Source organism: Aulonocara stuartgranti, assembly GCF_965226115.1.
Source record: "Aulonocara stuartgranti genome assembly, chromosome: 6".
Classification (NCBI taxonomy): domain Eukaryota; kingdom Metazoa; phylum Chordata; class Actinopteri; order Cichliformes; family Cichlidae; genus Aulonocara; species Aulonocara stuartgranti.
Genome location: NC_138944.1, coordinates 4,127,409 through 4,142,239, shown reverse-complemented (window position 1 = coordinate 4,142,239; position 14,831 = coordinate 4,127,409). Strand labels below are relative to the sequence as shown.

General features: G+C 40.2%; 1 protein-coding gene across 2 annotated transcripts in view; it reads left to right on the top strand.

Moving 5' to 3' along the window:
* Positions 1-11,721: 11,721 nt before the first annotated feature.
* The window catches only part of LOC309708074 (integrin alpha-M-like), a 28,790-nt gene continuing 25,680 nt past the window's right edge, over positions 11,722-14,831 (top strand). For both annotated transcript variants that reach the window (XM_082535817.1, XM_082535816.1), the window contains exons 1-2: positions 11,722-12,282; positions 14,104-14,233. In XM_082535817.1, coding sequence (XP_082391943.1) covers positions 12,240-12,282; positions 14,104-14,233 — 173 coding nt within the window. In that variant the 5' untranslated portion in view covers positions 11,722-12,239. The remainder of the gene's footprint in view (positions 12,283-14,103; positions 14,234-14,831) is intronic.

Genomic DNA, 14,831 nt, shown 5'->3' with positions numbered 1-14,831 from the left:
ATAACTTGTATGAAGTTTCTTGTTGTTTTTTTTATACTTGTTTACTTGTAATACTTGTTTTTCTATTTGCCTTTTGGATTCACCAATGCCCTTGCTGTTTTCCAGGCATTAGTTAATGATGTCTTCTTTTTTTTTAACATAATTGTATTTCTCAGCTTATATATATGGACACAGCAAGGTCTTTGAGAAAAAAAATGAGAATGTCATCTGTCCATATCTATGTGAAGGTCAAGAAATGGGAGTTTCACACACTGCTGTCAGATCTCCATCAAACAGGGAACTCGAGGATGAGACATATGAAGCAGACAAATTGGGCTACTGACTGTTTATTCTGCATTGATCTGAGGATAGAAAACAGAATATATTAGTGCAGTCACTAATTTCATCCCTTTTGTGTGCTTAATTTTCCATTAATGTGGCGTAATGATATCAAAGCTGAGTCATTTTTAAAAAAAATAAACATTTTAATACGAATAAGCAGAATTCATAAATAAGGGAAATGGTTTTCAGTACTGAATTTTTTCAGGCTTTCGTTTGTAGTTTGTTGTTAGAGTTTATTAATAGAAAAAGAAGAACTGCGTTTATCAGAATGTAGTATTGAAACTATAAAATGATGACTGAGCCTTTTATTGGCTTTTTCTAATGTGCCTGAATTCTCACACGAGGCAGAGCAAAATATTTTAGCCTGGATAGCTGTTGACCTGATTAAGTGATGTTACACTAAATCAGATTATTTAATGAAAAAGTGTAAGGTCTTGAAGAAGATTTATTTATTGGGAGTGAATCTCATCTATACTTTTATTACTTTTTTCGTTGGGCAAACTAATTCAAATGAAAATGTGAGTGTATGGTGCTGAAGAGAGACTCTAATAATCTGAATAAACACTGTCATCTTAAAGGCCTTTAACCCTCTCAAGGCAGGCGTTGCCGATTTGCAACAGTTAAAAACTAACAACCTGATTACCCCACATACATATTTTATAGTTTTTTTCTTTACTCAGAAGTATCACTACAGGACTTGGTTGTGCATTAGCAACAAAAAGTTTAATTTGATCCTGAGAGGGTTAAACAGAAAGAGCAAAACCTTGCACATGCATTTTCCCTTTTGAGCAAGTTGCCCTGCAACAACAGGAGAAACTTACCAGTAGATCTTTTTTGTCCACTTTTTTACATTCAAAATCTTTTCACTAGAGAAAATAACAGAAACAGTTCTGCATGTGCCACTGAATTCAAGGCCACTATTATTTCAAGCCACTAAAATGTGCTAAACATTTATAAAACTGATTCAAAGTCTGGATTTTTAAAAATTACTGGCCAAAACCTCCACAGATGAACCTGCACTGATGTTCACAACTACTACATAACTGTGATATATGTACCACACTTTCTGTGTCTCAATGTAGTAACTGTCACAGTGACTGAAAAAACTTTTATTCTAGAGTCTCAGCTCATACCAGCTTTTTCTTTTTTCTTAAAACAGTCTTTGAGAGCGACACCTCCCATCTGCAATGCTCTGGAAGGAGTATTCAACACAACCGTGTGTGGTTTGAGCCTTCCTGTTTATGGCAGCAGATCCTCTGTGAGTCATACTGCAAGCAGATGCCCTCCTAACAGACAAAATCAAGTTTCACAAACGCAAAACTGAAACTTTCGTTTTAGCAACCGGCGTCTGCTGTGTAGAAATTCTCATCTATGAATCAGGTACAACGTCTTTGTCATTTCTTCGCACAAAAACACGACGATTGAATGTTCTTTCCACGTCTCTGTAACAACTGCTGCAAACAGGTACTACTGCCCAACATAATACAAAGGCAAACTGAAGGAAATTGCCGTCCCGGGTTTCCTCCGTGGCGTGAGCGATAAGCAGAGTTCTGTCCTTTCCTTCTAAGATTCCTAATTATTTAAAGTAACACTCAGGTATGCCGTTCAGCTGGGTTAGTTACAGCGCCGGGAGCAGCTTGGGAGAACAAGGAAACACAGACTGCTTCAGGTTGCCTTCCCAAATCAACTCAAAGGTTTATTTGATACACAGCAGTTTATATAGAGGAAAAAAGGTTCGTGTGTCAGCTTTCCCAGTTCAAACCGGTACAGACTAAATAAGGAAACGTCTTCCTGCCTTCTGAGCAAAGTATCCCTTGTGTAGTTTATCAGTTCAGCTATAATTTATGATCATCCCAGCAAAATACACTCCTAGACATAAAATACAGAGTTCTTTCATTAGTGAATTCTGAAACAAACCACCTAGCCTTTAACGAGCCTTTTCCAGGAGATAAAGAAAAAGGGAGGATGGGAGTAAGGAAGTGGTCTCATCTCTGTGGTGTTTTCGACCTTGGGGGACCAGCTTGTGAGTCTTACACCTTAATTCTTGGGTCACAGAGAAAGAGAAAAACAACTAGTAGATGGGCCTTATTGAGTAACAGTTTTCCTGTATAAAACAATCTCCTGTAAATGCTAACCGTGGTATCAAAATATCACAACACAAACATTTTCTTTAAAATATTTACTTTGATTTTTAAAGCAATACCTTTTTCATTCTCAATGATAATCAAAACTCCCACAGGACCAGCATCCTGACCAAAGATCATGGCAAAATATGAAATTAAAGTAAACAGTATCAGTATTCGCACACTGCATCTGTTTTAGCATTACATATAGGATAAGACACTTAATTACTCTACAGCAAGAGACCGTCCACCAGACCTGATGATCAAACGTAACAGAATACTTTTTATGTAAAGCTGCGTTTTTAAAATGCTCTTCACTGATTATTATTTAGTAATTAATGTATGTTTGAAGACACTTTTCAGGAGCATGTTCGAGCAGCCATTGCACTTGTCATTAACTTTGCCATTCTGCTATTATGTGGTGGGTAGGTACTATAAAGCAAAAAAGGCAGAAAAAAAATCCTACAACACATGGAAGATGTCATACGGCTGTGTGGCAGGCAGGATGTAGGACCCAAACGCAAGACACTCAGACATAGGAAAAAACACTCAAAGAGGCTGCTTTATTGCAGTGCAAAAAACTCCATAAAAACAAACACACAAAAAACAAACCCAAACTACAAACTGGAAACTGATACTAAACACTAGGAAACCTGGAACGAGAGACTAGGGACGCGGATCACAGGGAGCACGGAGGGAACCACACACAGCATGACGAGGGTACGACGTGACACAGAGCAAGGAAAACACAGGTCTTAAACACACTGAGGGACACCGAGTGAATGAGACACAGGAGAAGAGCAGAGCTGGGAGTAATCAAACATGATGAGACATGGGATGGGTAAAGCAAAAGTAGAAACACTGACATAAGACAAGGGACCGTCAAAGTAAAACAGGAAGTATAACACAGAGACGGGGACTTAATGATAATACAAAATCAAAACACTGGGTCACTGACCCAGGACCGTGACAGAAGGGTTTTAATATGATGTTTATGTGATCCACTAAAGTGAAACTTAACACTATATTTTGTGAGAGGGGTCTGGAGGTGACTTTTATTACCTTTGGACAGGTAACAGAAACTGAAACAGACCAATCTCATTTTTAGCTCTACAACTCCAGGAAAAAGATACCACATAAGAGATGACCTTTATGTCTTTCTGCTAGTTAGCGCTAAAAGACGAGAAGATGAATAAATCATTAGAATTTTCTTCGCCAAAACTAAATTGCAAACTTGTTGGACACACAAAACAAGCCACATCATATTATTATTATTATTTAAATCACGAGCGTTACCAGTGAGTATACTCTGGATAATGTTTCTTTCTGACTCTAAGAATGACCAAAAATTACCCAAAAGTGGGCTCAATGTTTTATTCATTGTGATATGAAATGAGTGACAGAGCCCATAAACTCATCACCAAAGTGTGTGAATGTCAGGTTTAGTGCTATGTATTCATCAGTTGGTTCCAACTATAGCTTTTATAATGGCTCTTTGAAGAGACTGTAGTTGTAAAATCATGCTGTTAACAGGGAAGTGTGATCTGCGTTTACTTGTTTAGCTCAAGCCTCTTTAACCCTTAACCTGGCAAAGTGCGAGTTTGGGAAAGCTGTCGACATATCTAGGTAAGCAGGTTGGACAGGGGCAAATTCGTCTCATAACTGCATAAATGGATGCAATTCTGTCCCACCCTACACCCAAGACAAGAGATGAACTCTCTTGTTTTGGGCGGTTTCTAGGTCTAGCTGACTATTACAGGTGTTTTTGCCACAACTTCTCTGTGGTAGTAGAGCCACTCACCACTCACACCATTGTTCTTAATATATCTTCTCCCCCTCCAGCACATAATGGGCTCTTTTGAGGAGATTTCTTATCACTGTTATGCTGATGATATTCAGTTGTACATCTCTTTAAGCCCCAGGATTTATCTAAGCTTCAGCTTTTAAATGACTGCTTAAATTCTATCAAACGTTTGATGGCTGTAAATTTCCTCCAACTCAACGAGGGGAAAACTGAAGTCCTCATATGTGCTCCGGACAGATTTGTATCCCAGATAGTGAAAGCCCTTGGTCTTCTTTCTGTGTATGTTAAATCCTCTATCAGGAATTTAGGTGTCACTTTTGACTCGACTCTTACATTGGATGGGCATGTGAAATCTCTGGTTCAGTCTTGTTTTTATCATTTAAGAAATGTGGCTAAGTTAAGCCCTATTTTATCTCGCCCTGAACTGGAGATAGCTATACATGCATTTATTTCCTCACGCTTGGACTATTGTAACTCTTTGTTTATGTGTCTAAGCAAAGGTTCTCTGGATCGTCTGCAGGTTGTGCAAAACGCTGCAGCTAGACTTTTGACAAAATCCTCCAAGTATTCTCATGTGACACCATTGCTATTTCAGCTACACTGGCTTCCTGTTGAACTTAGAGTACATTTTAAGATCCTGGTCTTGACATTTAGAGCCTTGCATGGACTGGCACCTCCCTACATCTCCGATCTGCTACAGCCCTATGTCCCTAGCAGGTCCCTGAGGTCATCTGATCAGGGCTTACTTGCTATAAAACAGGCTAAAATGAGAACTAATGGTGACAGAGCTTTTGCCACCGTGGCCCCTAGACTGTGGAACTCTCTCCCCCAAACATTAAGAACTGTGGACTCAGTAGTTGTTTTTAAAAGAACAACTCAAAACTCACCTTTTTAAAACTGTGTTTGGTTAAATTTCTGCCTGTTTTATATTGTCTGTTTTACCCTTTTATTATTTGTTATCTTATGTGCAGCACTTTGTGATTCTGTCTAGAAAGGTGCTATAGAAATAAAAATGTCTTTATTTATTTATTTATTTATTTATTTATGTACAATCACAACCAGAGGTTGATCCTGATCAGATGTGTTCTTCCATAGACTTCTACAATATCGGAAGTCTTTATAACCTCATGTATCATCCCCTCTGGGAGGAAAAGATGACTTGATGCTTGTTTAGTCTCCAACAAGTTAACAGGTTGGCAGCTGAATTTTCTATGCAGTTCAGTGTTGACCCCAAAACCATTTGGGAAGAGAAGGGGTTGAAGATTTGATTGTTTTATCATGCTCTTAATGAAACGAGGAAGAATAATAACGCCTCAAGATATTCAAAGATTCAAAGCATTCATTGTCATGTGTACCAATAAAAAGCATTTCTCTGTACAATGAAATTCTTTCTCTGCTGTCCACACACAGATGCTGGTTAATATGTACAATAGATAGAATACAAATAGTATGAATAAATAAATGGAGACAAAAAGGAAAAATTGAAGTATTGAATAGATAGATTTATGTGCAAAAGAGCTATGAGCTTAATATGCTGGTTGATATGTGAGATGACCTGAAGTGCAAAAATTATTGATACTGTTAAAATAGGTCAGCTGTTTAAGAGTCTGATAGCAGTGGGGAAGAAGGAGTTGCTGAGTCGAGATACAAAATCAAGTCGAGTCTGGATTTCACACTTCTAAACCTTCGTTCCGAGGGCAGAAGTGTGAACAGTCCGTGTTGGGTGTGTGGGGTCTTTGAGGATGGAGGCAGCTCTCCTATGGACTCTGCGATGGCAGATGTTCTGCAGAGAGGGCAGCGGGGTCTTGGTGATCCTCACAGCGTTTGTTATCACTCTCTGCAGGCATTTGTGGTCCATAACAGTAGTGCTGCCATACCATGCAGTGATGCAGCTGGTCAGGGTGCTCTCCACAATCCAGCTGTAGAAACTGCTGAGGATCTTGGCCAACACCCCAAATTTCCCCAGCCTCCTCAGGAAATACAGCTGCTGCTGAGCCTTCTTGACCAGCTGTGTGGTGTTCAGTGTGCAGGTGAGGTCCTCAGACATGTAGACGGCCAGGTACCTAAAGCTGCTCACCCTCTCCACTTCAAGCCCCAGGGTGAACAGCAGCTGGTGAGGCCTCTTCTTCTTCCTCATGTCCACAATCATCTATTTTGTCTTATCAGTGTTGAGGGTGAGATTGTTCTCCTCACACCATGACACCAGACCGGCCACCTCTCTCCTGTAAGCAGCTTCGTCCCCTCCAGTGATGCAACCGATCACTGCAGTATCGTCCGCGAACTTTAGTATGGTGTTATCCCTATTGGATGCAACACAGTCGTGGGTGTACAGGGTGTAGAGGATGGGACTGAGGACGCAACCCTGTGGAACGCCAGTGTTAGTACTAATGCTGCCTGCCAGTCATAAAGTCCTGTGGTGGGTGGATAGGGTTGGGTGTAGGCCGAGTGTTGCCAGCTTGTGAGTGACACCATCTGGCTGAGGCCTGTCTATGCGCAGTTTGCATGTTCTCATTGTGTCTGCATGGGTTCTGTCCAGGTAGTGTGGCTTCTTCTCACAGTCCAAAGACAAGGAAATGGTAAATGGACTGGTTCTTATATAGCGCTTTTCTACTCTGAGCACTCAAAGCGCTTTACACAACTCGTTCATTCACCCAATCACACCCATTCACACAAGCACTTTTCTAAGTTTGTAGTGCTATCTAACTAACTAACATTCATACTCTGATGGAGTTAGTATATTGCCAAAGGATATTTAGCATGCAGATTGGAGCAGACTAGGAACGAACCACCAACTTCCGGTTAGTAGGTGACCTGCTCTGTAGCTAGTAGCTAGTTAGCAGGATTAGGTTAACTGGTGATTCTAATATGCCTGTAGTTGTGAATGTGAGCACAAATGGTTGTTTGTCTGTGTTACTCCCGCGACAGACTGGTGATCTGTACCCCAACTCCCACATTATGGTAGCTGGGTCAGGTCCCCCCCAGTTGATGAATGGTGTGGATTGAAGCCACGCTGTTGTAATAGATGCATCATGGGATTTTTCATTGTTCTGCTGAAATATGAAAGTCCTTCCTTGAAAAAAGATGTTGTCTGAATGGGAGCACGAGTTGCGCAGGTTATCCTGCCTTCTGCACATGTAGTTATAGCACTTAAACTGTCACTTATATTATACCCAGAGGTGGGAAGTAACAAAGTATCGATACTTTGTTAATGTATTTAAGAACTTTCAGGTATCTGTACTTTACTTGAGTAGTTATTTTTCTAGCATTTTTTACTCCCTACATTTTTAAACAAATATTGGTACTTTCTACTTCTTGTGTTTTGAAAATAAGCCCAAACAAAAGTTGAGCACAAAAAGAGCAATGTTTTTTTATTGTCAGGTATTTTCAAATACATTTCTATCATCTCAACAAACATCTGTGAACACACAACCTGTTTGTGTGTAGTTTGTCACACGGTGTGTTGCTAGCTAAAGGTTCAGCTGCTTATTTCAGAGGGAGAGAAAAGAAAGAAAGCTTACATGTAAGTTCACATATAATCTTGATGTTGTGTTCACTCTGATGTAAATTAGCCCCATCTGAGTCTGTGAGTTTAACAGTTACAAAGTCGGCTGCCTTTTTGTTTACTTCGGTCTTTAAAAGGTAATTTTAGATCTCAGTGACATTTTCAACTGGATGAACAAATATAATAAAATATTTGTACTACTGGCTTTTACAGCTTATTTCACAGGAGTGAATATATATATAGAGAGAGAGAGAGTGAGAGATAGAGATAGAGAGATCTTAATGCTGAGAAAAACAAAACTGCCCACATAGACTGTGCTTTATTCACTTTGAATAAACAAACTTGTAAAAGCAACTTTAACAATATTATTTTGGACTTAAATGCACAAAAAGGGCAATATTTGTGTGGGCTGAAGTCATGTGCAGTGTAAAAAGATCTTTTAGTGCTCCCTCCTGGCAGATCTGTGTATATGCAGAAAGAGAAAAAGTCACATTAAGTCGTTTTCTGTGTACAAACGTCATGTTTGTCAGAAGCAGTAACCAATGAGGATGAACTCCAACAAGTACAAGCTCACCTTTTGAACTGCACATGTTTTAAGTTAAGCCTTTAGTCAAAACAACACCTCTGAAACGGACTGACAGGACTCAAGTGCAGCCTTTTTTCTAATGTGTGTGTGCGTGTGGAGTCCTGCCTGTGCCCCTCAGCAATAACATTTAGCTATTAATCACAATTTTGGTAAATAAAAGGAACGGGCGCGCATCAGTCACATGATGACCATTAACCAATCCTCGCCATTGACAACAGAGGAGCCGGGAACGAGCACGCAAAGAGCACGCGCATTGTTTTCCTCCTGGACTGTGCGGAGCTGTAAGAGAAACACAAATGAACTGGGAAACCAGACTAGTGATGGGATTTCCGGCTCTTTTTAGAGAGCCGGCTCTTTCGGCTCGACTCACTAAAAAGAGCCGGCTCTTTCGGCTCCGAACCGGCTCTTCAGGTTGTTTTGTTGCTTTAATTAATTTATTATTCACAATAATATAAAATTATGCACAAAAGGAATTACTAACGTAAAAAAGTGGTTTTATTTATATATGTTTATATATAAATATATGCGGTGGCCCCTAGAGACAAAACACGTACAAACTCCAAAACACATTTCTAGCATGAACTGAACTTCCAAAGCAGAGCTACTAGATCACTTAAATTACACAATTGAAAGCATGTGTGTATTGTTTGTGTATTTATACACAGGCACTCAAATATATTTAAATAATTTAAAAAAAAGTTCATCTACCTGTTACTATCACACACCAAATCCGGTCATTGGTACTTGCTGGATTGTGTAGCCACAAGATAACAAAAGCTCAACACTGCGCCCAGCATCCTGGAGCACTTCTGTTGTCTTTTGTAAGTGTTTTGAGTTTTTATGTGCTTCTGAGTTTTTACATGCTTCGGAGTTTGTACGTGTTTTTACGTGTTTTGGAGTTTGTACATGCTTCAGAGTTCGTACGTGATTTGAAGTTTGTATGTGCTTTGTCTCTAGGGACCACTGTAAATATATTTTTATTTATTCACGCCACATAAAATGTAATAAATAAATCATATAATACAAAAATCAACTATTTGTCACGATCTGGTACAGGGATTCAACGCAGAGCGGTAAGGTATCTCCAAGGTGTGGTTTATTTACAGTGCAGTGCAATATATATACAGTGAAGGGATCCAAAACTCCGGGGGAAATCACAGGGTAACTCGCTCACGTCTTCTTCGCTCACACTCACACACTTTCCCGCAGCAGGGAGGTTGCAGGTCCGGGGGGGGGGGGGGGGGGGGGGAGATCTGAAGCAGACGAGAAAGCAGGTCACCAACTAATCACAAGTCACGGATATGAAGCACAAGAGCTGTGAGAACACTAACGTTAGGGGTACAATCATCCAGCGACGAGAGGATCTGTGTTCCAGCCTCAAATAGTGCTCCCGGTGATGATGGGTGAGTGTTGTCAGGTGTGTGTGTGGGCCAAGGGCGGGAGCCCACAGTGAGCTCCGCCCAGGCAGAGAGGGAGAAAACAGCAACAGCAATTGTAGCCTTGTGGGGCCGACCGGGCAGGCACGGAGACCATGACACTATTCACATTTCAACTTTTAACTATTTAAATTTTCAGCTGTTTCCTTTTACAAATTTAAAGTGAAAACAACACAAAACACTGCAAAACACAATTAAATATAAATTATAATATGAAAACAAAAAGAACATGCACATTCTCTGTCATATGGGCCTGCATGAATCCGCACTTTCTGAATCCTTTATCATCTGCAACCGAAAATAGTTGTGGATGATTACTATACCTTTCTAATGTGAAGTTGTTGTCCCTGGCTCTCTTTCTCTCTCTCTCCCTCTGGCTCTGTTCCTGTGCTACTGAGTGTAACTACCGCCCCTCCCCCCTCTGCCCAGCGTAAAGCACAAGGCTCGCGTGCAGAGTGAAGCGGAAAAAAAGTGCGAGAGAGAGAGAGGGTGAGAGAAAGAAAAAAAAAAAAAACCCCATGAGCCGTCACGGCTCGCGATAAGGAGCCGGCTCTCGTCGTTCACGTCAAAGAGCCGGCTCTAAGAGCCATTTCGTTCGCGAACGACCCATCACTAAACCAGACTGATGCCGCAAAAAACAGTAAGCAGGGTGTACAACGTACACTTCAGTCTTCAGCACACGGGAGTATTAGCTTATTATGTACACGTTGGCAAGTTGTCTTGTGGCAACTGACGAATTGAAACACATGAGCGTGCTGTGTTTGCGACACACAACAACTGTCCTTTTATAACCCCACAAGTAGTGCTGGTCATTAGCCGCTAGCTAACCGAGCAAGGCTGTCATGGGTCTGTAGCTCTGTCCACCGTTTTAGGGACATATTTAGTTTTAAAGTAAGTTACAGGGCTTTCCCCTGCCTTTCTGGGGTGCTTATTTTTCACTGAAAACTATCTAATATGCATAGCCACGTAATTATGGATTATTATAATTACGCTATAAAATCACTGTAGTTTAAAGAAAATACATTAAAAACAGATTATATTCGATTAATATTTCAAATATGACCAAATGCCGATTTTACTTTGAGAACCCGCCCCTTCAAAGATCTCTGCACGGCCCTGTGTCCAGATAAATGAGAGGTGTGACTGTTAGGTATTTTAGTACCATGGTAGCATTTACTGGATATTGTTTTATAGTGACATTATGCAGGAAAACTCTGTCATTCAATAAGGCCCCTTTGTTTTAGTTATTTTTCTCTCTGACCCAAGAATTGATGTGTAAGACTCACAGGCTGGTACCCCAAGGTCGAAAACACCACAGAGATGAGACCACTTCCTTACTCCCATCCTCCCTTTTTCTTTATCTCCTGGAAAAGGCTCGTTAAAGGCTAGGTGGTTTGTTTCAGAATTCACTAATGAAAGAACTCTGTATAACTCTGTAGACAGACACTATCTCTACTTTTAAGATTAGGCTTAAAACTTTCCTTTTTTCTAAAGCATATAGTTAGGGCTGGACCAGGTGACCCTGAATCCTCCCTTTGTTATGCTGCAATAGATGTAGGCTGCCGGGGGATTCCCATGATGCATTGAGTTTTTCCTTTCCAGTCACCTTTCTCACTCACTATGTATTAATAGACCTCTCTGCATTGAATCATATCTGTTATTAACCTCTGTCTCTCTTCCACAGCATGTCTTTATCCTGTCTTCCTTCTCTCACCCCAACCGGTCGCAGCAGATGGCCGCCCCTCCCTGAGCCTGGTTCTGCCGGAGGTTTCTTCCTGTTAAAAGGGAGTTTTTCCTTCCCACTGTCGCCAAAGTGCTTGCTCATAGGGGGTCATATGATTGTTGGGTTTTTCTCTGTATCTATGAAGCGCCTTGAGGCGACTTTTGTTGTGATTTGGCGCTATATAAATAAAATTGAATTGAAAATTGAATTGAATTGAATTGTATTTTATGTCTAGGAGTGTATTTTGCTGGGATGATCATAAATTATAGCTGAACTGATAAACTACACACAGGATACTTCTTTGCTCACAAGGCAGGAAGACGTTTCCTTATTTGGTCTGTACCGGTTTGAACTGGGAAAGCTGACACACGAACCTTTTTTTTTCATCTATATAAACTGCTGTGTATCAAATAAACCTTTGAGTTGATTTGGGAAGGCAACCTGAAGCAGTCTGTGTTTCCTTGTTCTCCCAAGCTGCTCCCGGCGCTGTAACTAACCCAGCTGAACGGCATACCTGAGTGTTACTTTAAATAATTAGGAATCTTAGAAGGAAAGGACAAAACTCTGCTTATCGCTCACGCCACGGAGGAAACCCGGGAAGGCAATTTCCTTCAGTGACCCTCCCATTGTTTGTGTTTCCTCCAAGTTCTTGAACCGGGCATCCTGTTTGGTGCTCACTAAAATGCTGGCTTGTGTCTTAATCCTATTTCAGACTAAGAGATCGGACTAGAGCAACACAGGACGATGAAGGACCACATAGTCTGGCTCATCTGTACAGTGGCTGTTGGTAAGATTTGAAACAGGTTTCCTCCATTTGAAATAGACAGAGATCCTTTGTTTGTCTGGGGAAAGAGTTGTGGGAGTTTTTCTGAATATGGACTTTGTGTATGCACTTCAAAAACAGGCAAGTGATTTCTTCCACATGCTCCCACTTTTAGAAACAAAGCCAATTCAGTTCTATTTACATAGTACTAAATTAAAACAACAATCATTATATTATAAGGTAAAGACCATACAGTAATGTGGCAAAAAGGACGCCTCTGAAACTGATGAAATCTTCCCTTAAACCTTTGTGGAATTGTTTGTGTTACGTTAAAAGAGCAGATTGTATGAGTATCTGTGTTATAGATCGAAATTTATTGTATTATTTTTAGACACTCTCTCATTTCAAATGTGTAAAGAGTAATAAATATATCCAATGTTCCTCTGATCCTCTAGGATAAGCTAGCTAACTATACGTAATCACATTCAGGAGCTGGAATTCCTGAATGTGTTATGTGTTCCTGCACATGTGTTATTATAGTTAACAAAAAGTGGCCTCCTCCTAACCAGAGAGGGAATTGTTTTACTATGGAGGGAATGGTTTTTTAACTGATGAAGTACACAGAGCTCACATACAGTGGAGGAAATATTTATTTGATCACTCAGAAAACAATGAGTTGCCTGGGGGGAGCGACAGCGCAGCTCGAGAGAACCCAGCAAACAGATTTTCCAGGGCCTGGGTCTGGCGCTCTGCCTGGTCCTGTAGCTTCTGCAGTTGTTGTCAGCTACCCAGTCAGAGCGCAGGGGTTTCCAGTAGTTTATTGACTGTGTTGTTATCTCGATTGAACAGTAAAATATATCGGTCACTGGAAATGTATCAGGAAAGCCCACCCAAGTAAACGGTGTGTGAGAAACACCATATATAGAAAAACGTGTTCATAGATAATGAGTGTGACAAGGCTCACTCATGGATTCCCTCCAAGCACAGAATACCAACAGTTCATTCAGCTCTCACAAACACATTATCTCAGCTCACATATACAGTGTTGTGGAAAAGGCTTTGCCCCCTTCCTGATTTCCTAATTTTATATGTTTGACATTGAGTCCTTTACAGCTCTGTGGAAGAATTTTGGCCCACTCATCTTTGCAGTATTGTAATTCAGCCATATCAGAGGGTTGCTGAGTTAGTTTTATGCCAGATATAATGGGACACACAGCTTCCAAAAAGTCAACTTTTGTCTCTCCAGTCCACAGAGTATTTTCCCGAAAGTCTTGGGGATCAAAAAGATGTTTTCTGGCAAAAATTTATATTTCGCACATAGCCATATAGGGTTAGATTATTTCTCACTCCATAAATACAATCATTTAGAATATGCATTTTGTTTTTACCTGTGTTATCTTTGTCTAATATTTAAATTTGTTTGATGATCTGAAAGTGTGACAAACATGCAAAAAAAACGAAATCAGGAAGGGAGCTAACATTTTTTTACACCTTTGTACATCATATTCAGTGGACCTGCCCTGTTATCAAGTCCAGTTCTGGGCGTGCTCTTTTCATATTCCTTTTTTCACACTAGCTTCTCACCCCGTTCCACCATGTGCTCTTTGTACTGCCTCTTCTTCAGGCCCCAGAATGATACTGAAATAGGAAGAGACTGACTGATGCAAAGTGATCAGTCTTACCCGACTCACTGCCCCCAAATGATTCAGGCACACCTTTCCCATCTGCAGCAGTGCAAAAACCATTTCCCGTATAAGCTGTGCTTTTTGTTTATTGGTGATGCAGGTTTCATTTAGGGTATTAAAGTCTTAGTTAGTATCAATTTCATGCTTTTCACTTTCTCAGCTTCAACCATCCCTGCCTGTTTGGCTTTTAATATTGACACAAGAAATCCTGAAGTCTTTCTGGGTGAACCAGGTGATTTCTTTGGATACCGAGTGCTACAGTACTTGAACAAGTCTAGTAATAACAAAGGGTAAGTTTGACTCAAGACATCGTATAATACTGTATCCTGTGAGTGATCTAACACTGTTGAAAGCACTAATTAAAACTCTTCTGCTGCACTTCAAACCCAACGTTCAACGTAATTACATAGATTTAGTAGAAAATTTAGTAATAATTTAGTAAAAATCTATTTTTTAAAATAAATATTTAAGTTTCTGTAACATTTCTTCCTTTTTAAGTGCATGAAACTAATTGTTTTTGACTAATTTGAAATACTGCATGGATGAAGGGAACCACATTTAACAGTAATTTCAAGGAACTGAAGTCAAATGTCCTTTAATACTGTAATGAGCAGGCATAAGCAGGCACGAGGCGCAGTGAGTGAGTAGCTAGTTATTTACTGTGACTGGTATCACATGTTGGAGTGTGCAGTGTGATGCTTTCCTTATTAAAGAAAAAATATATTTCGGATGAATTTAAACCATTCTGATCCTTTTACAAAGTGTGTAATCACCTTTGGTGTTCTGACTCTGTTCCTCCAATCTTCTCTCTGTGTTTGTTTGTCTGTTTTGTTCCCCCGCTTAATGTCAAGTTAATCTCATCTCCTTTTTCAGTTTTCTTCCTATTGT